This window comes from Centropristis striata, chromosome 7, assembly GCF_030273125.1.
Source record: "Centropristis striata isolate RG_2023a ecotype Rhode Island chromosome 7, C.striata_1.0, whole genome shotgun sequence".
Taxonomy (NCBI): domain Eukaryota; kingdom Metazoa; phylum Chordata; class Actinopteri; order Perciformes; family Serranidae; genus Centropristis; species Centropristis striata.
In genome coordinates, this window is record NC_081523.1 from 16,534,596 (window position 1) to 16,559,743 (window position 25,148).

General features: G+C 38.3%; 2 protein-coding genes across 2 annotated transcripts; both read left to right on the forward strand.

Moving 5' to 3' along the window:
- Positions 1-1,409: 1,409 nt before the first annotated feature.
- bnip3la (BCL2 interacting protein 3 like a) lies at positions 1,410-7,752 on the forward strand. Its single transcript, XM_059336414.1, has 6 exons — positions 1,410-1,547; positions 2,657-2,927; positions 3,019-3,100; positions 3,183-3,289; positions 3,385-3,534; positions 6,019-7,752. The coding sequence occupies exons 1-6, from the start codon at positions 1,496-1,498 to the stop codon at positions 6,065-6,067; spliced, it is 711 nt and encodes a 236-aa protein (XP_059192397.1). The 5' UTR covers positions 1,410-1,495; the 3' UTR covers positions 6,068-7,752.
- A 1,470-nt stretch (positions 7,753-9,222) lies between these two features.
- Positions 9,223-21,596, forward strand: dpysl2a (dihydropyrimidinase like 2a). The gene is made up of 14 exons (XM_059337585.1): positions 9,223-9,558; positions 13,651-13,739; positions 14,350-14,534; positions 14,704-14,868; positions 15,136-15,197; positions 15,329-15,409; positions 15,506-15,574; positions 16,572-16,692; positions 16,770-16,926; positions 17,058-17,199; positions 18,100-18,270; positions 18,465-18,644; positions 19,452-19,638; positions 19,729-21,596. The coding sequence occupies exons 1-14, from the start codon at positions 9,517-9,519 to the stop codon at positions 19,818-19,820; spliced, it is 1,743 nt and encodes a 580-aa protein (XP_059193568.1). The 5' UTR covers positions 9,223-9,516; the 3' UTR covers positions 19,821-21,596.
- Positions 21,597-25,148: the final 3,552 nt, after the last annotated feature.

The following is a 25,148-nucleotide window of genomic DNA, read 5'->3' on the forward strand; positions in this document are numbered from 1 at the left end:
TGCCAGACAGTGCTGCTCTTATTACAATTATTGCCAAGAAAAGTACTTAACAATTTGACGATGATGACTTCCATCCAGTCCATAATACACCACCAAAATCCTTTTAATGAACTGGTGGAGGGGTGATAAATATTATAGTTACTGTTTACGATCTGTACAGGCCATTATTCATATCTTCCCTCTCATATACACAGAAAATACCTCTCACATTCACAATTTTGCCTTACACATTCACAGTTTTACCTCTCACATACACAATTTTACTTACACAAAACACACCTTTTTAGCTCTCGCATACACTTTTTTTGTGAGAGCTAAAAAGGTGCGAGAGGTGTTTTTTGTGTACGTGTAAAGTAAGTGTGTATGCGAGGGAATATATGAATTACTGCCTATAACCCCCCTCATAGCATAGCTTGCCAACCATTTCCTATTTCACATAGAAATATCCAGTGTGAATCAATTTATTTTCAGAGTGCAAAGAAGGTGCCAGAGTGCAAAAAAAACATCAAAATAAAGCTTACTGATTAAAAAAATAAAGGCTGGTAGAGTTTATAATTTGTTGAATTGCTTGAATTTTGCTCTTAAAAAGCTGTAAAAATCCTGTTTTTAATGTTGCATAAACTCTATATGGACTCTATGGAACCAAAGCATTTATAACTAAAACTCAGTTGAAGTCCCATTACGAGGAAATACATGTAGGCTTTCAAATTTAATATTGAATGAAAATATTCACCATTACTTATTAAAACAACACAACAAAGATATTGTAAAGTAAACATTGTATTCATTGTTGGTTTAAAAAATGGTGCCTGTTTCATAATGGAAACAACCCTCTCCTTAAAATAATGACTCTTTTTTTTCTTCTTTTTTTGCAGAAATTGTTGCAACAAAATAACAAAAAACATGTAAATTTACTGATCTACACCAACTAAAGCAAATGTTGGAGTGATGTTGGTAGGAGAGAGAGAGAGAGAGCATGCACATGTTGATATGAGTAAAGATGATTTGGGGGAGGGCCTGTTCACTGGACCTTTTCAGGGGCCCAGCGAGTTCTGTGGGAGGGCCTGGTTGCAGCTATAAAATAACAAAAAATATCTGATTACTGATGGAAATGCCTGCGTCCACACATAAATATTTAAATCCAGCCAATGCAGCTCTTCTTATCATCATCATCAGTACTTAAACCCTGCACAGACTCGGTGGCTAAGAAGCACAGATGGTAAACATGTACTTTTTTTCATTCATTAACTCCTTTTAAAACACATTTTATGGCACATATGATACTAAAGCTTGGTGTCACCCTACACCACAGTCATGTCATTCTCTGACATGTATTATGAAACTGAAATAACAACAAAATTGCCCATCACAGCTCTTGGGCCTGCCCTAAGTCTCTTATCAGTTAGTGGTCTGGACTCTGGACAGATTCCGCGCATGCGCACATCAGAGTTGGTCTGCGTGTCATGTTGATGAATGCTAAAACTGGGTAGTCAACATGTCCACCGCTGCTGCTCCGCAAAACAATAACGAAGAGCCCGGGCTTCACGGTACGTATCACCGCCTGTTCCTCCGTGCTCCACATCACACAGACTACTTTATATATCCTGAACGAGTGAGTGTGTTTCTAACAAGTATCCTCTAATGGAGATTTTATTGTAAAACTTACATCGGCTACGGCATTTCCTCTTCTTCGGGGAGGGGTGGAGGGTGATGTTGTTTGACGTCCCCTTAAGGCAGCCAATGGGGTGGCGACAAATGTTTGATTGATGTCCGGGCAGCCAATCGCGTACGCGAGTCTGCGCTGGGCGGTGTTTAGCCAAAATGAAAACAAGTTTGGACAAAAGACGAAATAAACGTTGCTTTTATTTGATGCTATTTTTATTTTATTTTTTAATAATGGGTGCATATCACTCTCACTCCTTGTGTAGTCGAGTGGCTGTATCATTCAACTAACCACAGTCTTTCTAACTAAATATAAATAAAAGGAAAACAATGATCGGATGTCAGCTCAAGTGCCTGCAGCTCCGAAAACACATTTAAATACCAAACCTGCAAGCGGTGTGTTCAATCGGTAAGCAATTGATATAAGGTATAAAACGTTTGGGACAAAAAAAAGCTGCACGTACGCCTTTTTAATGTGACAACATCACAGCTGGAACAGCGACATGCCTGGGCAAATTGTCTCACACTGCACTCCACAGTTATGCAAGACCTCACATGATAGCAGCATCGATGACAGACCTGTCTGTAAATGTGCAATCTGTCATGCAAACATGCGTCGTCGAAATGCACACATGACGTTATTTTAGCGAGGCCATATTGGGAAAGAAAGGTTTCTTCTTGTTGTTGTTATTATAAGGGTTACATTATGTGCTAGCCAGAGCCCGTTGGCCATGAACGATTACATAACCCCCTCCTGTCTGGAAAAAATGTGCAAGCTGTTTGTGGGGCAGTGGCACAAAGAAAGCATGCTGTCGCGCATGCAGCGCACAGCCAGTTCATTTGAATGCACAGTGTCAGTGGTGGAGGAAATGTAGGTCAGCTGTTTCCATTTGAAAAGAGTCAGAGGTGTGTCTCTGTGTGGGAGACAATGCACCGCTTTTAACACAAGCCTAATTTCCCCTTCTTCCCTCCTCTTGACCTTTGTGTTGCCAAGGCTCTTGGGTAGAACTGGAGCTAAATGGGAACACGGGCGCCAAGAGCGTGCAGACCAACTTGCCAGAGACACCGGCTGCAGACCAAATAAACGCAAATGCTGGCATGAGTCAAACCGTGCAGACCTTAGAAGTGGTGCCTGAGAGTGATGAAACCCTGATCGGAGGACTAGAGCATGTGCCGTCGTCCTCCTCGATCCACAATGGAGACATGGAGAAGATCCTCCTGGATGCACAGCATGAATCCAGCCAGAGTAGCTCCTCCTGTGATAGGTAGGAATAAAAGTCATTATATGTGCTTTAAAGCTCAGACAAACGTTGGTTGTTGAAAGTTTTTTTTCTCACTCCCAATATGTTGACTCAGTCCTCACAGGCCACCAAGTCCAGATCAGGATGAGGGTCAGATAACTTTTGATGTGGAGATGTCCAGCCCAAGAGATAGTCAGGTAAAACAACATATTTAACTCGAACATTAAGTGTTTTCATTTGACCCTGACAACGAAATAACTTTACCCTCCATGTTTGCAGTCAGAGGAGGAAGGTCCAGAGAAGGATAGAGAGGAAGACATCCTGATGAACAAGGAAGTAGACTGGGTCGCTGACTGGTCCAGCAGACCGGAAAACATTCCACCAAAGTAAGCAGACTCCAGAATAATTCATTAATAGTGGTTCTTGATATTGTCTTCTGGGGTTATTTTGCATTAATTGGCTGTGTGATTACTCCTCACAGAGAATTCCACTTCAGGCACCCCCGGCGTTCAGTCTCTCTCAGTATGAGAAAGAGTGGAGTCATGAAGAAAGGGGGCATCTTCTCTGCTGAATTCCTCAAAGTCTTCATCCCTTCCTTACTCATCTCACACATCCTCGCTCTTGGCCTCGGGTAGGTCTGGATTCATGCAGTTCTGTCTTCATACAGGGACATAATGCAAATCTTTCCTTGAAAAAGCTGCCAAGGGCTTAGAATAAGAAAGAAATACGTCACTCACTACCAATATCCACAGCTACTATATTGTCCCTTGCAATAATTTTGATTTTTTTTAAATTAAGATATAACCACTGTTGTGTAGACAATGTGTGTAGTGCACAAACATTTAATAGATCTCGTTCTTTATAACTCGTGTCGCAGGCAGGTTTACCTTCTGCGATCATAACATTACGAGACGGGCAGCTTTGTGTCTGTTTCTGCGTCCCCCTCACTTAGAGACTCCCTCCTCCAGGATGCTTCCCACTGAAAAGCTCATGGAAGCAGCTCTGAGCTGCACTTCAATGGAGGTAGTGAAGGGAACATTTGTGCGAACAATAAGCCATGCAATGGTGAGATCTATGCCTGTTCAGGAGGGTTTTCTGTTAGTTTTGGTGTCCCACCACTGATGTCTCATCCAGAGACATTCTCAAATTAGCTCTATGTCTGTCAGGTGGTCTAAATAAGATACTACCATCTCATCAGGGCAATAACATAATGCACAGCAGACCAGGGCAGGTGGATTTTATTTCTTGAAATATTGTGACATTATTCTTGTCATATTACAAGTTTTTTCAAAATCTCAGAGACCACAAATATGTGGGACATGTTTTGAACATAATAAGAAATCTGTCTGAAACACAAATGAGATATTTTAGTCCAAGGGTTTAATACACTAATTAGTGAATTAATCACTTACTCTGGTCCTATGCACATTTAAAGAGGAGGGAGCAAATCATGCATAGACAGGTGTTGACTTAGCATAGATAACATTAAATAAGTTGATTTAAAGGCAAATTAATATTTGAAAGCAATACAGAAGGTCACCTAGTGTCTGAATTGAGTTTCCTTTTCAAGATGTTTTCACCATAAATTGATCCAAGAAGACACAATTTCATGCTTAAAACTGAATGAGAATGCAGGAAAGGAACTCTGTGATGCACATTTGTTTGCGCTAGAACCCACAGACCCCCACTTGATGTCTCCCCCGATGTTGACATGAAACCTGTACCTATGAGAGCCACTGATGTTTTTTACTTGCCTCTGCCAGTTTGGTATTTTAGTGACTCACCGTGTGCTCTATAAAAGGGTCAGACCAGCTGTGTCCTTGTCAATTTTATCACTGTGCTGCTATTTTTGTGTCCAAGATGACTGCAATTTATGTATCTGGGGTCGTATCACAGGAACTTCCATCTTAAGTTCCAAGTTAAAATAGCAAGAGTCTAAAATGGGATTTTTCCCAATTTGGTATTACAGAAGTAAATCCTACCTAACTTTAGGAATCCTATCTTACTTCATCCTATCTTATCTTAGGTCAGGAAATCCTTAATATTTAATACAGCATCGGTCAGCAACTTATTTGTCAGTTACCTTTCAACTGATACTCTTCTCATCTCACTGGGCGAAACGACAGGCACTTGACTGCAAGACAGATGATTTAGAGGTGTTGGTAACAACTGTAGAGAAATTCAAAGATTATTTTTGGAAAACACTTGATACAAAAGAAAGAGATTATTAGCCCCACTGAGATTGCTATATACAGTCATGGAAAAAATTATTAGATCACCCTTTTTCTTCAATTTCTTGTTTATTTTAATGCCTGGTACTACTAAAGGTACATTTCTTTGGACAATTATAATGATAACAGCAAAAATATCTCATAAGAGTTTAATTTAAGAGCTAATATCTACACATTATCCACGGTTTTCTTGATAATAACCAAAATCATTATCATGAAAACCATGGAAAATACTAGATATCAGCTCTTTAATTAAACTATTATGAGATATTTTAGTTTTTATCATTATATTTGTCAAAACAAATGTACCTTTAGTTGTACCAGGCATTAAAATGAACACTACATTAAAGAAAACAAGGGTGGTCTAATCATTTTTTCCATGACTGTATATTACAAAAAAAAAAGAAAGTTATTGGATTATTATTAGTATTGATGCATTCATTTTAACAGCGCTTAATATTTAAAAAAAAATAAATAAATAAAATGTCCTTAATTTTTCCTCAAGATAGGGTAATTTTAAATTTAACAGTTTTACTGTTATGAAGTTTAATTTATAGAAAAAAATGTCTAATCACGTTAAATTTATCATGTTTTTTTAATGTTAAATTTCAACCTGAGAAGTAACTAAATCCTTCAGCTAAATGTAGTGTAGTAAAAAGTGCAATATTTGCCTCAAAATGTAGTGGAGTGGAGAAGTATAAAGACCATAAAGATTCACATAAAGTACCTCAAAATTTTACTTAATTACAGTACTTGAGTAGATGTTCTTAGTTAAATTCCACCTCTCATTTATAGTACAACAGGCTGACCTGGCTTAATTTCACTACTACATCCTAAATCTCAGCATTGTCACTTTTCCTAAATTTTTGCCTTTTATTTTCTAGGGTGTACATTGGGAAGAGAATTGCCACAGCCCCGACCAGCTCTTACTGAGCAGAAGAAGAAGAAGCAGTGCCTGGATGTTCTCCTGTCTCCAAGTCTCTCAACCATCCTCCTGTAGTCGAGCTGTCTCTCTGCATCTATTGTACGCCCACATTTCCCTCCCAATCAGCATTAAAAATTTGTCACATTGTAGATATAGTTATAGAGTTATACACATGACGTAATGTGGTTGCACTCCATCACCTTTTGACACAGGGCAACATCGTACCCAGCAGCTGTCACCAACTTGAACCCAGTAGATGACAGACCCTGTTAGAGCTGCAAAATATTAGTCATCCTGTTCTACTCAGAAAAAATATGTGACAAGGATTTGAAATTTGATTCGGGTGGCTTCAGGGTTTGACGTTTTCTCTACTTGTTTTGATGTTTTGTCATGAGAAATTGGGCCTTCTCCCAAGCTGCATCTCTCCACCGAGAGTGTACGAACCAAAAAAAAAAAGCGCCATATCTGCAATAGGAACCAATTGAAATGGCTCTGGGAGCAGAGGGGACTTTAATCGCCTTAACTTTTATCGCTAAACATTCAAGGTGCAGTTATTGAAGGGGGGGAGGGGGGCAATTGATGCTGCACTGTGGGATTAATTTTTTCATTAATCCCACACCTTTTTGAGAAGTTGTATCATGTTGACTCCTGAGGGTTTCTTTTAAAAAGCTTTGTTTTTTCTGAAGGTTTGAAAGCTTAAACATTGATCTAATATGTAGCTCCAAAATTTTTACAGTGGGGTTGTTTGAGTATATTATGGTAGCGATAACCTCTAGGGCAAATGGCAATTTACCAGGCCATATGCTATTTTTTATTTCTTTTTGCCTACATATCTTCTTTAACATAATATAGCGGCAAAGGCAAAGTGCCAAATTTGTATCTTTCACCACTGCACATTGGTGATTTATCTTAGACTGTTTTTTTTTTTATTATTATTATTTTCTGGTATGTTTAGGTATTTAAAGATGTAGATGTGAAATATAATTTAAGCTGTGATCTGCCCCATGTTATAGACACCTTCTGACCTTGTATAATTTGTTTATACGTTGATATTAATTCATATTATATCATTGTTATGTCATAGCATCGTGGCAGTGTACGTCCTGTGTTTTTGCTGTCTTTTATTTGCTGAAGAAAACCACCACAGAGGAAGGTATTTCCAGGGGCCTCATTTTAGAGCGTTATCTGACTTTTAATGTAGATTACACTGTGCAATCATTTCACATTACATGCTATAATAAACAGTGTACAGTGTGTGTAGAACTTCCAGAAAACCCACATGACCATTTCCTGAACAAAATGCATGTGACTTCTGTATATTGATGCTGGTTGGATGACTGAACGATTCTTCTGTCGTTGTTTGTAAATGGGGTGACATTATAGAATCATGTGAAAAAATCGGTCGCCATGATGTACAGCATTCGAAGTGTTGGTTTTGAAAGCGCTCAACATGCATTTAGGCTTGAAAGCATTATACTAACTCATAAACTGTACATGTCATCATAAAAGGCTTATGTACAGTTAAGCAGTGTGCAATACAGAACATTTTGAATAAAGTTTGTACTGTATACAGCGGCTGAGATATAAATACAAAGAGTGGATAGAGCTCCTTAGACCTTACTGCAGTATTTAAGTCATAATAACTAATAAAATGGCATATCATCATTTTGGGCTCATGATCGGTGAGCAAGAATGAGCATTTTATGTGTTGAATTTACTTTTTTACTGAATATACATGCTGAGATATAAATACAGGTGCACTCTTTGGAAGTTCATTTACATTTTGACATGATTCACAAAGAAATAGTCGAGAATATTAATAATCAGAGTATGTATAGGTATAAATTCAAAAAGAAATAAATCACATACTGGTGGCTGACACTTTCTCCTGCCTGGCTAATTTAAGTGTCATCACACACAACATCCACTTATAAAATCACCCTTTTAGTTTAGCTTTGAGTTTTGATACTCCTCTTCCAACATTATACCCCTTAACTCCTCAATATCAACATCAATGTGTTAGTGACAATCAGTCCACGAACTATCCATGTTACTTATACTTGTTACTAGCTAAATATTTTTGTAATATACATATAAGATATGAATAAAATAGCTACATGCATTTGTAACTTTTTTAAACTCAGGAAAGATTTATTGAGAAGGGCTACTGAGCAGTTTGCAAGAAAAAGCTCTTCAGTGGTGATAATAACAGAAGGGGTAAAGTGAAAAAGTGCCACTTTCCCCCATATTTCTATAAAGCATCTCTTCTCTTATTATGTTCATGGTTCTTTCTTCATTATTCATGGGCAGTGGTTGTTGGTTTAATCCCCTGGTTTTACAGGTAGGGAAAGTAAAAAGCAGTCCTTAACCCGAGTTGCTCAGTGGCCAGCAAATCAGACAGTAGTTGTACTGGACAGTAGGTGTGTAAATCCTAAGTTTAAATATGATATGGTACTATATCGATTCTTTCTCAACAATCCTATGATCAAAATGAGATGATCATCTTTTACGGCTGCTCTCCTCTTCTATGTCCTCACAAGGAATGGACCTACAGCATAGTAGTAATGAAATGTAAATATAACATTGCAGACACTATCTTGACAACTTTCTAGAAAATATTTATTTGATTTAGTGTTGAGATAAAATAACAAGAATCTTTTCCAGGATCACTTACTGCACCTAATATCAAGTATAAGACACTTGTGTTATGAAATTAACCATCAGTAAGAGTTAGGATTAAGATAAGATATCCCTTTATTAGTCCAACAATGGGGGAAATTTAGAGTGTTACAGGAGCAAAAATAGGAAGAAGCATCAATATGGCAACAAGCAATACAAAAGGATTAACAATTTAAGCAAGAAGAAATATATAAAAAAATACAAACACTTTAAGCAATAAGAAAATTAGGAACAATATATACAATATAGACAGAGGTAACAGTTGAAATTACACTATCACACATAGATAAAACATGTTTATATTGCACAGTGGAATTAATAGTAAATATAATTATGACTAATTATTTATTTCCCCCTAAAAGCTGACACAGTCAATTAAACAGCTGATGTTTAACCCCTTTCCCCCAAACTGATGCTAATAGCTCATCAAAGAAACATGGAGCAGGGCGGGGCAGTGCGCATGCGCGGTTCCTCTTTGTGGCCCTTCTCTTCTTGGTGCTTGCCTGGTCTTCAGGGACCTCTTCCAGCAGCAAATCCAGGGATAGGACTGTCAGGCAAAGATACAACCACTCATCTGCTATTATTTGTGAGGCTGCACTGTGCAAACTTCACCCACTGCCGACAGAAATCAGCCAGATAGGTGCAGATCGCCCAGGGCGTCGACTGGCCAGCAAGCAGAGCATCCATTCATCCTTTCATTGGCAGCTGAGGTGTTCCAGTCGAGCTAGCTAGCGTTAGCCGAGAGGCAGGGGACAGCTGTGTCAGAGGGATCTTCAAAATGTCGGGTTACCAAGGAAAGAAGAATATTCCACGAATTACAGTGAGTACTGCATTGCTTGAAAAAAATCTCACATTTATCCCTCGGTTGTGGTGGTGCTTTTTTTTTTAAATTTTGCAACGTGCGGTGAGCCTCAGGATTAAAAAGCTAGCTTAGCCATTCATTTACACTGACGCTGTCACCAGCAGCAACAGCTCCACACACCGAGAGCCTGGCATGAACAATGATAACCAGCCAGTGGGGTTGCAGCAAGCTCTTTTACAAGCATTTTTTCCTATGCAATGCAACAATGTTTGGTCCTGTGGCTGCCATTAGTAGCTGTTAGCCTCAGTGTGCCTGTCAGCATCCTCAGCATGCAGGGTGTAGTTAACACGTTTAGACGCAGGTTCCTTCCCTGTCATCACCTCATCTTCCATCCTCCATCCTCTGACATCTTGCCCTCTTCAATCATTTTTGGAGGACTAGATTTTTATGCAAAATCATCAGTGCTGCAGCTAGGGCAAGCATGTGTCATTTAACCCTGATTCAGTTGCATGCTGTTCTAAATCAAGATTTGACACTTTAATGTCTGCTTTTGCTTTGTGCTGCAGCTTTTAAAGCAGATAGCACAGCATTAAGAGCCTGCAGCAGGGATGCCGTGTTAGTTAAAAGAAGTAAAACCTCTTTTGTAAAGTAGGTCATTGGGCAGCACCCATCCAAAACCTTTTTTTCCCTCTCTAATCTTTTATCATGCAGCTGCTTATAGCCAGAGTGCTGAAGCATATAGACAGCAACTGCTGCAAGTTTGATCATTTAATTTGCATAAAACTGTCTATGTATTGGCTCAGGGTCAGGCTATTTATTGTGCAGTTATCTAGGTAGTCAGGTCTCTCTATCAGGTCGAGACAGCCCTGACATCCCAGACATATCATGCAGACATGCAGAGCTCCAGACCCTCAGACAGCACTTAATAGTTGGTATAGGGCTGCAACTAATGATTATTTTCACTATCCTTCTCTTAATTTACCCATTATTTTATTGATTAATTGTTTGGTCTATAAATTGTGAAAAATGCCCATCCCAGTTGATCAAAATCAAAGGTGATGTCTTTTAAATGGCTTGTATTGTCAGTACAATATGCAAAAACAGATATGCACTTTAATATGATGTAAAACAGAGAAAAGCAGGACATTTGAGAGGCCAAAAACAGCATTTAGTGCAAATTTTTGAATGAAAAATTATTAAATCGATTATCAAAATAGTTGGTAGTTATTTTTCTTTAATTTTTTCAGACTAATTGATAAGTTAAGTAATTGTTGCAGCTCTAGTTTCTGATGAATCAGAGCTCTCTGCAGAGCTTTCAACAAATATCAAAATTAAGCTTTGTCCCTGTATAACAGTAACTGAATTCATTCAAACATACAGTTGCATCTAGTACCACTACAGTACCACCACACAGTCAGTTTTTCTGTTAGCAGAATGACAGAAACATAGTCATTATTTTGAGCATTGATTCATTTTCTCTGTCACTTGAAATAATAGCCATAATGAGCACATTTCTCTTTGTTTTCTAGTCTAGTTGGAACCAGAGAAGTTATTTTAACGACTGAATATTATTCATTCACTAGTATTTGATGTTTTATTGAACATTTAAACAAAATTTAAAAAAAATGCATTAATGGATAATGAAAAAAAACACAAGTTGCATTCATGCATTGATGCAATGATGACACTGGAAAAGCAACATATTCTGATAAGCCTCTTCTTTATTAGCTGCTTGCTTTTGTTGCTTCACGTTGCATAACCAATGGCAATACTGCTTATACAACTTGGAATTAATGTTTTATTCATGCAAATTTTTGATTTAGTCCGCTGTGATATACACTCAGGGCTGCACAATACATCATATTTATTGTCAACATGCAATGTATTAAATTACATTCTGTCCATAGGCACTATTTTATCTGATCGGCACCATGCTGTAAACTCTCTGGCCAATCAGACGGAGCCCTCACTGTTAGGCCTCATCTGATTGGTTAGTCTGAACACATGTGAGTGAGGTCCATTAGACTAGTACTGCCTTACCGCTCTGCATGGAAAGAAGGAATGTGTGACAGGTTGAATGCAGATGAAACTAAATGAAAAAAAAAAAAATTGCATGTCAGCTTTTTTAGAAATATTTAGGTACAATAGAGATGACGTGGCACAAGGCAAGGTGCTGAGCCAATCTGAGTCAATAACAGACTACACTTTAATATAGTTTATTTATCACATGTAATGTCCTTATTGCAGATTTCAAGAACATTATCATATTTTGCACAATTTCCTCACAACATGCAGCCCTGTGTTTGGTTGCCACATTATTAGGTACACCTAGCTAAATATAATGCAGTCTGGTAATGACAGTCCTGCAATAAATATCTTTTTTTGTTTTTAGACTTCCTTCATTGTACAAAATATAATCACCCTGACATCCTCTCTCAAGGGTCACATAACAAGAACAAGAGAATAAATAAATAAATTAATACAAATTTAACACAAAGAAAAAAAAAAGACAAATAATAGCATTAATTATTATAATAATTTAGGGGGGGAAAACAAATAAAAGCAAGTACAATTTTGAAGATAATAAAAATAAATAGGATATATACATTTCATTAAAATACCTAGAAAATGTAGTGCATGTAAAGGCTAAACAATTAATGAATTTTATCAAATTTGCGATACGGATTAGTGCAATATTAAAATTGCAGGAGGTGCAATATTTGTTAAAGGCAGGATATGTGTCAAAATACCATTCTGAATGAATTATTGTGCAGCTTTGTTCGGTCTAGATTCTCCAGAAAGTCACACCATGATCATTTTCATATGTTTTTCAACCGAAACTTGCAAAACAATGCAAAAATGACAATTCCCTCACATATTGTGAATCATATCACAGTTGCAATATCAGTTAGAATACTCAAAATTATACATATATTTTTCCAAATCATGCAGCCCTAATGTAAGTCATGCATTAATCAAGGAGGATGTTGACAGACTAGGGTTGCAGCTGTATTCCCGTTTCATGAAAAACATCATGAAAATTGACCACTATCACACAGTCCTGCAATAAATTGTGCCTTCATAATGGTTATAATGTTTTAAAGGTGTTGATACAACTATATTTTCATTTTTGACTATGTAGTTTGGGGTGCTATTTCGTTAAATTATGTGTTTCTGTATAAGCCTTTTTATCTCACTGAGGTTAGGTTAAATAACAGAAACACTTTCTATGCATGTTACACACAGATCCTCCTTCCATTTGACAGTAATAACCTTCATTGCTTGACACTGGGACTTTTACTAAGTACATTCAGTTCTTAGCAATCAATTCTGTTTTATGACTGTAGATAAAAGGATTAATCCCATGGGTTTTTACAGCAGAGTAATTCATGTTTTTACATAATGATACATTCTTTTAGGGAGGTAAGGACGACAGCAATGCACATAGAAAGCCAATTTGGACCAAAGCAATTTCAGTGTGCTCGTCACTGACCTCTTGTGCACAAAGGTTATATGACCCATTTATAGGAGAATAATACCCTCATGTCAATACAGCCATGATCTGTGTACCTAATGCACCCCGCTGTCCAGCTTCCACCCACTCTGGACATTAGAAACCGAGTGTTTCCTGCTGTGAGGTTTGCAGTAAACCACTTTTGTCTTCATTAGCTCTCCTGAATGTCCTCAGAGACCCCGGGAAGCCTGTAGGAGAAGTAGGCCAGCCTAGTGCGCTCTCCTTTCATCTCATACAGGTTGAGTTAATTGTGCCACTCAAGAGTTTGTGCTCTTACTCGAGGGGTTTGATCAAGACTTGCCCCCTCCCTTCAAATGCGGGGTTTATTATGTTTGAATAAATCATTTAGGAAAGCCAGAGTCATGGTTTTCACAGGAGCTCTCTGAACAAACCAGGAAAGGCACTGGTCCTAAATAATAACTTAAGTTTGCCCAGGGTTCTTTTTTATACAAAAAAAGTAATTTGTCTTTGAAATTGGTCAAATTTACTGTTGAATTATGGGATAGACTATTAGCTACTAGCTCTTTTACTCCACTCAGCAGGCGGCTGGATCATTTAGTGGTTTATGGGTAATGTAAAATTGTGTCTCCTTTCAGAGTGACCGTCTCCTCATCAAAGGGGCGAAAATAGTGAATGATGACCAGTCATTCTTGGCTGATATCTACATGGAGGATGGAGTCATCAAGTAAGTTTTATTTCATTTCATTTTTGCGAATATTTTTACTTTACTTCACTACTATGTGTGATGATAAAGGCTTCAAGAGTGGACATTTTTGGTTGAAAGTGCTTAAAAAGTTGTTGCATTTTGCTCCTAAAATGCTTTAAGAATAAAAAAAATTGAAAGAAGTTGGGAAAAGCTGTGCTAAAATAAAAAATTAAATAAATTTGGATTTGTATTACATGCTCTATGTATTGGCTATAATATAATTATTTGAGCAATACTTAAAAAGTGCTTAAAAATTGCATTGAATTTTACTCTTAAAATGCTGTACGAACCCTATAATAGAGAAGCTATGTTAAATAAATTTAAGCAATCTGGCTTTATTTATAACTATACTTTTAATTATTGGACTAATAATTATATGATAAATAATAATAAATATATATTTTCCATTTATATTTATTGCATCCCTGCTAAAAATTAGCTTGGCACCTAACTCCAATTGGCAGAATGACGATGAAATTATTTTATATTTATATCTATTAGAAAGCCTGCTATTACCTTGATTCTTGGAATCTGAAGTTTCTGATTTGATCCCGTTTCCTTCATTCATTTCTGCATTGGTCTCTTTCAGGCAAATAGGTGACAACCTCATTGTTCCCGGCGGAGTTAAGATCATAGAGGCTCATGGGAGAATGGTGATGCCCGGGGGGATCGACGTGCACACCCGATTCCAGATGCCTGACCGAGGCATGGTGGCGGCAGACGACTTCTACCAGGGCACCAAGGCGGCCCTGGCTGGGGGGACGACCATGATCAGTATGTATTAATAACATTTTCTCACGTGTGTTTGCAACCAGGTTTTAAGTGCAGGAATACTGTTGCAGGGATTATAACACTGCAGATGTGCATGCAGTCAAGCGTATGATTTAATTTTGCAGTTTGCTTGTGCACATTAAGTCCAACCTGTTTGTTTGTGTTTTTATAGTTGACCATGTGGTTCCTGAGCCTGGTGTCAGCTTGGTTGGAGCTTTCAAACAATGGAGGGAGTGGGCTGATTGCAAGTCCTGCTGCGACTACTCTCTGCATGTGGACATCACTAAGTGGAACAAAGAGACCCAGGAAGAGATGGAGACTCTGGTGAAGGATCATGGTACGCAGTCAGATCCTTTGTCCACATGCACCAAGTCTAATAAGCACTGACATACCTGCCACTTTTACTGGTACAGAAGTGTTTCTTAGACATTGCATGGGGGGAAAAAGAGTCATTATCACAGAGCATAAAACAGTAACTAAATGTTTCTGCTTTGCAATTTTTATCCTTTTGATTTTACTTTTCTCCTTTGCTCTGGGTTTTTCCCTCTTTTGCTCTCTTTATTCCACCTTTGGCTGGTTTCTCTCATAAGTTTTCTATCTTCAGGTGTCAACTCTTTCCTGGTCTATTTGGCTTATAAGGATGTTTTCCAACTTTCTGACTCTGAGGTATGCTCAGCTTCTTAATCATATTAGCGGGCTCCACAGCTGTCTGTCATAGCATGTGTTTTTGTGGCTCTTAGATGTCTTTTGGCATAGACGGCCGCACAGCAAGCTGATCCATTAATATTTTCTTTTAGATCTATGAGGTGTTCAGTGTCATCAGGGACCTCGGAGCCATTGCACAGGTGCATGCTGAGAATGGAGACATCATAGCGGAGGTAATGGAACCGCCAATAAACTCAATCTAGTCTCAGCTGTGAGCAGTGATTTCCAGTCTGGACTATAATGTTGTTAATCTTGTGTGGACTCTTTAGGAGCAGAGACGTATCCTAGAGCTGGGGATCTCTGGTCCTGAAGGCCATGTGCTCAGCCGCCCAGAGGAGGTAAGACTGGTTTCTCAAAAACTGTAACCAAAAGAGAAAAGTTTTTTGGCGATTCTAGTAGAGGTGGGAATCACCAGAGGCCCCACGATGCAATTTTATCCCAATACTTGAGTCACGACACGATATTGTTGCGATTTTAAGCATTTTACGATATATTTTGCGATTTAACTGTTTAACTGCATTTTGTGTCCAAAAAATTCAATTCAATCAAGAATTGTTTTGTCAAATAAGAGAACATTCTCAGTCTATTCATCTCACTTCAGTCTTTTTATTTCTCCACAATGAGTCGAACCCACAGACTGACCAACAAAGTATTCAGTCGTACTGAACTGAACTGATATCAAACATGTATGACGACAACAACTGCAGCATTTTCTCAAACTTTCCTCAACTTTAAGCTTCACTGCTCTGAATTTCTTTGAATAAAACATAAAAAAGGCTAATTTGCAGCGTTATGTCAACAATTTCCCGACAAAATATCGTGAAGAACATGGTGTCGATACATTCCTTAGATTTTCGAGTTTCATATGATAATACTACTGATACTCTCCAGTATATTCCTAAAAGTGAGCCCACTACGGCCTTTGGAAACAAACAAAAATACTGACGGCCTGTTGGAACTCTAAATATTGATACTTGGTGGCCATGAATCGATATAATATTGCCACACAAAATATTGCGATACTATGCTGTATCGATTTTTTCCCCCCTACTCGAGGTTCTAGATATTTTGTGTCCAAACCGTAAGAAGTAGTAAAGATTGTAGTTCTTAGAATGCTGTTTTGAGAGACTTTTTTCGCTCCTTTTTCAGATTAGGTACTCTCCGAACACAAGAAAAACCTTAAAACATACTCCAAATGATTTATTGATATATTTTTTTTATTTATTGATTTATTTATAATTTTAAGACCAAGCATACAGTATAGGCTAGAAGAGATGCTGTCAGAATGCAGGTATGGAAACCAGGCTGCTGATGAGTGTGACTTTGTGTTTGCAGGTGGAGGCTGAGGCAGTCAACCGTGCTGTCACCATAGCCAACCAGACCAACTGTCCTCTCTACATCACCAAGGTTATGAGCAAGAGTGCTGCTGATGTCATCGCCCTCGCCAGGAAAAAGGGTAAGAAATGTTGAACTTTTTCTTTGCAAATTAGCTGCACATCTGTACCTGACATCTTCCTGTGTCTACTCCTGTAGGTGCCGTGGTTTATGGAGAGCCCATATCTGCCAGTTTGGGCACAGATGGCACCCATTACTGGAGCAAGAACTGGGCCAAGGCAGCAGCCTATGTCACCTCTCCACCGCTCAGTCCGGATCCCACCACCCCCGACTACCTCAACTCGCTGCTGTCATGGTAGGCGCTTTGTGTCAGGACCTAAAGATAGCTGGAGCACAGTTTGATGTACTGAATACAAAGATCGAGTATTGAATTTAGCAGATTACTGTCAAATATCAATGGTTTTCATGCTTTATTTCCCTTTCTAGTGGGGACCTGCAGGTGACTGGGAGTGCTCACTGCACTTACCAGACTTCTCAGCGTGCGATAGGCAAAGATAACTTCACCCTAATCCCAGAGGGCACCAACGGCACCGAGGAGAGGATGTCCCTAATCTGGGACAAATGTGTGGTGAGCTCCATGTGACCCAATTTTCACACATTCCAAAAATTCCTACTGTGAAGTGCTCATAAACCTTTGCATGTGTTTAAAATGTAAAAGAGTTTCAGCTGTAGTCATTTAGTAGCGGCTACTTCAGAATAGGGGACTGTTTTATATTTTTAACTTTTTAGCAGTGACCACATCGCGAGGCTCTGCAGAACAGTCTTCCACTCTCTCGCCGCGTTGACGAGCGAATGGAACAGTGCCAGGATGTCACTCGAGATGTCATGACAACCGTAACAGCGCGAGCACTCTGTTAGCATTACTCCAGTTTCTGAGTGAGGTTAGACTACCTGTTAGAGTGGGTGGCTATCTAACGATACTGGAAGAGAAAGAGGCACTCTGTGGCCAGTCAGCCTCCACTTGTTTTCCAGTTCATGTATTTACTAAGCGTTACGGTAAGAACGTGTGAGACTCGCCTTCAAAATAAAAGCATTCACATGTAGCTTTCAAAATAAGAATGCATGAATGTGTTAACAGAGTCCACAACAGAATTTACAAGAAGACTGTCAAAATATGACGCCTTAAATAAAACAGAAGAACCCTTATTCTCCTTTACAATAATTCATTAATATATACAATGATTAATTAATTAATTAATGGCATTAGAATGTGTGAGAGGCACCAAATTTAGGCTTTAAGGGCAAAAAGTTTCTCTGGGGGAGCATGCCCCTGGACCCCCCTACTTTGTTCGGGTGCCCCCATCATAGTCTCAAAAACACTGGTTCTAAAGCTTGTTTTGCAGTAGAGTGTCATTTTTTATACTTTCTAAATCGCTGATTGATATTTACATGAGCATGCATGAAATCCAGGGGACAAAAAATCCTAGAGGAAACACTGATGCATGAATATGGTTTGTTGTCCTGAAAGGTGACTGGCAAGATGGATGAGAACCAGTTTGTGGCGGTGACCAGCACGAACGCAGCCAAGATCTTCAACCTGTTCCCCCGCAAGGGCCGCATCGCTGTGGGGTCTGATGCCGACCTCGTGCTGTGGGACCCAGACATCACTAAGATCATCTCAGCCAAGAGCCACAACCTGGTCAGCTGTTTGTCTCGACACTTATCAACACTGTCTTTAATCATTTATGTGTCCTGGACATATTCTTAAAGGAGCTTTGATTTCTTGTTGATTTTGGCGGCCTGCATTATTTATGTGAACTGTGTACACTATGCTTTCCATCAACTCCCAGCAGCGCCTTAGTCACCTCCTGATCTAATCTTTTCTTTTCTCAGGCTGTGGAGTATAACATCTTCGAGGGCACAGAAGTGCGTGGCGGTCCCGTGGTGGTGATCAGCCAGGGCAAGATTGTGCTGGAGGAAGGCAGCCTTCACCCCACGGAGGGCTGCGGGCGCTACATCAGCCGTAAACCCTTCTCTGACCACGTTTACAAGAGGATAAAGGCTCGCAGCAGGGTGAGTTCTGGTTGCAGGTGGTCTCATTTTTAAGCACGCACCATAAAATCAGCTTGTACATTGAACAAGACGCAAAAAAAACAGCAAAATGACCCAATTCTAGCAGACGAGTAACTCAAAGTCAAATTCAAAGTCGGCTTTATTGTCAATTTTTCATATGTACCAGACAAACCAAGGAATCCAAATTAAGTTTCTAACTATCTCCATGATGAAGATAAGACAAGACATTTCTAACACTAAAGTAAAAAGTGTTAGAAATAACTAAACTCTTACAGTAGTTGTGTATTCATTAATCATTTTGATGCATATTTTGAAGATTTGCATGAAAAAAGCTTGATGGAAACACCAAGATCTGATAAAACATTTCAGAAGATGCAGATAAAAGTTTTTATTTTAAGTTGTGATGTAGTGAACATATACCTCACACGACTGATCAGCTGTTTTTTTCAGCTGAAATGAAAGAACAATCATAAGTTGCCCAAGATTTCCCTGTATTTTCTCTCATGGGTGGCCAAAGTTGTCTGATTAGCAACCGTTTTTTTGTTGTTTTTTCTCTCTTGTACAATCTCTCCTTCTACTGTTTACTGATGGATTAGCCTACAGCATTATATCACACTGCCTCTTATGACGAAAGTATATTCATGCAACTTTGTTTATGCGCTCTAAACCAGTTGATGGAAACGTCCCTAATTCACATTTCCTTTAACATGACATTTCAATATTTCACTTTAAAATTCGCTTCGACGCGGCTAGTATCGGTATCCAGTGATCTCGCTCATGATCTGATGACTTGACCTTTATGTTTAGCTCACAGAGTTGCGAGGCGTCCCCAGGGGCCAGTACGACGGGCCGGTGTGCGAGGTGACTGTGACTCCCAAGGTGGTAACCACAGTCGCTGCGGTGAAGGCCGCCCCGCCCAAGCAGCAGCAGCAGCAGCAGCAGATCGCCCCACAGCCAGTGCGCAACCTTCACCAGTCTGGCTTCAGTCTGTCTGGTGAGTGAAAGCACAAGTTTCATTCCTTGCAGTTTGCAGCGTTCACAATCAGGCTTTAATTAAATTATACATCTTGATTTATTTGTTTAGGTGCCCAAGTTGATGACAACATCCCTCGTCGCAACACTCAGCGCATCGTGGCTCCTCCTGGTGGGAAAGCCAACATCACCAGCCTCGGCTAAGTCCTTTTACTCGACTGAGCTGGCGGGGATGCAGGGAAACGGGACCAGAGGCCACTCTTACCGCTGTCACATCACATCTGGTCACCTCTGACTCCCCCTGCACCCCACCCACAAGCACTCCATCCATTCTTATTCACACACTACCACTATGTCATTCATGCAACAAAAAAAAGAGAAGGCACTATTCCATTTTGTTTCATTTTCCTGCCATGTTCCATTGTCACGGAAGGAGAAAGTTAAAGCAAAGCAGCTTTTTTTTGTTGTTGCCGTTTTTAAACCTGATTATTGATTTAATTTGTTTACATTTTTTGTGTCATTTTTGCTGTTAAGTCCTCAGAAAGTTGACAAAAAAAAGAAGCGGTCTGTTTCGTGAGTGGGCATTTTAGAAACTGCAGTTGTTTAGTTTTTTTTTCGTATTTCCAAGAAATTAAAATGCTGATGGTCGTGTTACTGCGCCACTCTGAGGTGAAAGTGAAGCTTCCATTGCAACACTGTTACTCTATAAGAACGCTGTTTTAGTACAAAAACGTTGCATTGTGTGGAAGAAACTCAAAATACTAATTATGAACGACACGTGGAATATGGTTTCCGCATCTCATAACACCTCACTTTAAATTTGAGGTTGAGTTTGCAGTATTTAGATTTTCGTGTACAATTCACCTCGGTCTTCCTTTTGTGTTATAGCTGCACTTTTTAAAAAATTGATGTTATATGTTCTTTTTAAGCCATTATGGTAAACGCTGACTGCACTGAAAGGAAAAGAAAGGGTACTTTGAGGTTGAACCACTCATTCAATTGCGTCCTGAATATGTGGGGGGAGAAACAGCTGGACATAACATGAACCTTTCCCCTCATTTCATCATTTTGTTTTATCCTCATGTTTGTTAAAAAAGGTTGTCAGGGCAGCAAGCTTCCAATAATCAGACCGGCGTGTGTATATTCAGGATACAGACAGAGAGACACTACAAAGAAGCTAGACGGGAGGTTTGCAGACAACCTCTCTGCACCTGGTGCTATAATATCACCATTGCTGTATATGCGCAGATGATGTCCACAGCCACCATTAACCCCGTTTGATTGAATTTTGTTTTGCACCTGTAACAATCCAAAAGGTAAAAATGTATGTGAGCTTGCAACCTTTTATTTGTATTGGATATGTCTGTATGTTTTAGGAATATCTGTTAACTACTTGCCTGCCTGTTCTGTAAGATATTGATAGCACACTGTATCTATGAAGGCTCTTTAAAGAAGCGTGATCTTTAAGACCTGATGAAAAATGCTTCAGTATGTACATGAAATCCCTCACAGTGTGACGATGACGTGTTCTCGGTGTTAGTGTCGTGAATGAATTATCAAATATCCAGTTTTCCCTCTCTAACCCCCCTCCCCTCCCTCTATCCGCCCAACACTGTCGACACCAGATCCACTCGAGGTAGTTAACTGTTCACCGAACCACAACGGGTTGTCAGTTTCACGGCACTGTGCGGCCATACTGTTAAAACACTGGATTATTTCTTCCTCATTGCCTTGTCAAGTGTAGGTTTTGTATGCCAAGCTATAATGTGAAGTGATTTACATTTTGGGGAAGTGTCTTGGTAATGGTTATTGAGTTGTGATGTTGAGCACTGTCGTTGCCCCTCTCCCAGCAAACGTGATACTCTCTCGGTCATGTATGTTTTGTAGGATACCAGGGTTTTCGGGGGGGAAATCATCGGTCTTGTCAGCATTTGACCCTATCTGTGTTGACTTCAGTGGATTAAAATAATAAAAATGAAATGGTACTGCCTATTTTTTCATTAACATAAACAAATTAATGGTATAGAATTAAACTGAAACACTTCATCCTTTAACTCTCAAGTTATAGCAATATTGTTCATGGGTCAGTTTGACCCTGGGCGTGTTTCATTAACCAAAAGTGTCAGAAACTAAAAAATCCCAATAAACATTGTTTATATTTCATTGATAACTCCATTACCAACCATTCAATATCTATTTGGTGCAATGGTGTTCTTTACCTCTCACAGATTGTGGTTCAATGAGGACAATTCACTCGTTTTACATAAAAAATGCAAGTTAAAACTTTATGTATATTGGAAACACCTACATATCAAATATATGGTTTTACATGACATTAATTTTTTTGCAAATTTTATTTTACATTTTATTTTTTTTTATTTTTATGAAAAAAACATCACATTTTTTCTTTTTATGAAAAAATACTTTTAACGTTTTTTACACTGTTAAATGGGTCAATTTGACCCACAACATAACAGGAGGGTTAATTTACTAATCATTTCATACAAACCTGGTTTAAAAAAAAGTTAAATAGAAAGAGAATTCAAGTGTTTGCTTTTTGTCCTACATTCAGTTGAATATGAGGATTTAATGTTCCAACTGTTTTGGAATTGGAGTTTTAGAAAATATTAAGGGCAAGAACTATAATTTGTTAATGAATTTGGAGAACATATATGCTCATAAACATTTAGGTTTAAATCGTTTGGTTGGATTTGTTCATATTTCCATTTAAAAATATCTCTTAATTGATTAGAAAACTAGTTATATCTTTCCACTAAACACTTGATAATTAAATAACTGAGTTTGCACACATCCAAAAGACTATAATCATGAGCAAAAAACAAAAGGACATCTGCACTTGTGTGTGTGTGTATATATATATATTTACAGGCGTTTTATCTATGCTTGTTCTGTCAAAGCACTTTGTGAACACTGTTTTTAAAGGTGCTATATAAATAAAGGTATTATTATTATTATAAACTATCTGGAGCCTGCTACAGTGTGCAGAATGGTAAATAAACTTTAAACAAAAAACTAAATTATAATATTTTTTTAAATTATAAGAAATGCTATATAGTTTAAATTTTAACAGTTTATATTTGCACATAACATTTTATATACTTTGTTAAGTATGTATTTTTTATACCAAATAATTTATAAACTTTTAAGAAATATTTTTTTCATTAATATCACACAGTAATGGTCAATAATTGGTTTGTAAATTCACAATACGCTTTAATTGGGAGGCTATTATAAAGTTGATGATTAGAATACGTTGTAAAAAAATTAATAAATGTGTGGTAAAACATCTGTAAACATTATTTAGATATATTTATTGGTGCACAAACAATCCCTCCATTATAGATCACCAATTAAATAATTAATAAACCACTAATTTATCATTAAATAAGTATTATAAGAATGATAAGTGTCGTTAAGTACTCAATCCTGTCCAAAGTTTTATAATGGAAATAAAAGTTTTATAGTAAAAACTATATATATATAGCCATATTTGCGCAAAAAAAATGCCAAAAACTACACAAGTTTGAGTTTTTTGTGTTTTCATTACCTGTAAGCCATAATCACCAAAATTACTCTATGTGTAATGAATCTATATAATGTATGAGTTTCACTCAAATAATTGTCCAAAAATATTGAACTTTTTCACGATAGTCTAATTTTTTTAGATGTACCTGTATGGGCATAAGGCTCGGTTACATTTTTTTAGCAGTGGATGGAGGGCCTGCAGAGAGGCGGGGAGACACTAGGTGGCAGCAGAGAGTTGTGTTGCTCAGCTTCAGCTTCAGGGCTGCAGACACTTCACCCACAGGGATGCTGCCGATCAAATGAACTGAGCAAGAAGCAAGACAGCGTCACAGTGGGTGCACACATCAGCAACAGTCCTGTGAGTAGTGAAGCCCCCTAGCAGTTTGACAGTTGTCCAATTAGGACTTGGCATGATGAGCGTACTGATTAAAGCGGAGAGGGGAATCCTATAATAATGTTAACATCACCATTCACCACCACTGACGAGGGCTTTAGAGAGAAAACAAAAAGCATCAGGAAGACTTAACACAGCTAAGCTCCCCTGGGAAAAATGTGCAAACATGAGTCACCAGCTGTGCTCGCTAGGCCTTAAATCCTCTGAAACACAGACACTGTTATGAGGCGAGAACTGATTTGACATCACTATAATATCGTCATGAACATTAATATAGAAGTGTTAGCATTCGTGATTATTTTCTCCCAGAGATTGTTAGCTTAGTGATTCATACAGTAACAGAATCAGAAAAAGTATTCAGATCCCTTACTTAAGTAAAAGTACTCATACTACAATGTGAGATTACTCCACTACATGTAAAAGAGAAGAAGAAGAAGAAGATTACTTTAGTAATCCCACAATGGGGAAATTCAACCTCTGCATTTAACCCATCCTTTTTTTTTACACACAAGTGAACACACCATGCAAGGAGCAGTGGGCAGCACATTACTGCGCCCGGGGAGCTGTGCAGGGGGGTTAGGTGCCTTGCTCAAGGGCACTTCAGTCCTTGACCTGTCAGTACCGGGATTCGAACCAGCGACTCTCCAGTTACAAGCACGATTCCTAACCTCTAGACAACGGACTGCCCTACTTAAAGTCCTGCATTCAAAACTTACAGAAGTAAAAGTTAAAAAGTATCAGCTTCAAAATGTACTCAAAGTATAAAAGTAAAAGTACTTGTTATGCAGAATGGCCAAACTCAGGTTGTCAAATAAATAATTAGATTGTTATTATTAGTGCAATTATGTGAGCAGTGGTTTATTTTCTCAAGCCAGTGTTCATTTAACCACTAAATATGGTGTTATGTGGTTTCATTTCATAAAATATCTTGTCACTTTACATTTCTCATGTTTTTTTATGTTAAATTTCGACCTGAAAAGTATATGTGGTGGAGTAAAAAGTACAATATTTGCCTCAAATTGTAGTGAAGTAGAAGTACAAAGTCATAAATACCCCAAAGTTGTACCCAAGTTTAGTACTTAAGTAAACTTACGTACTTAAGTACTTAACTTAAGTACTTAGTTACATTCTACCACTGCTGACAACAAAAAGTCAAAATAGTTACATTGGAATCAACATCAGCAATCCATATATGTTTTTGACAAAACTAGCAAAGGGAATAAGAAATGATGCATGTGTTATTTCTTTAATTGGTTTATAGTTTATTTATAGTTCTATAGCTTATGCAAAATGACCATTAATTCAGTTATAGATTGGTACTGGTTATGTAGCTAATACGGAGGTGCCTTAAACTTGTATTCTTTCAAATGGCCAGCAGGGGGAGACTCCAGTAGTTGCAAAAAAAAAAAAAAAGTCTAACTGTAAAGATGAGAAAGTGTGCCAACTTCTAACTTGATTTATAACCTCAGTTAACATTTCCTTAATGGGTTTATGATGTCAGTCGCAAGTTTCAAGTCCTCTTCAACACAGCATGATGTTCATTTAGTAAATTAAGGTCCAATTTATATCTTCAGATCAGGATTTAGATCAGG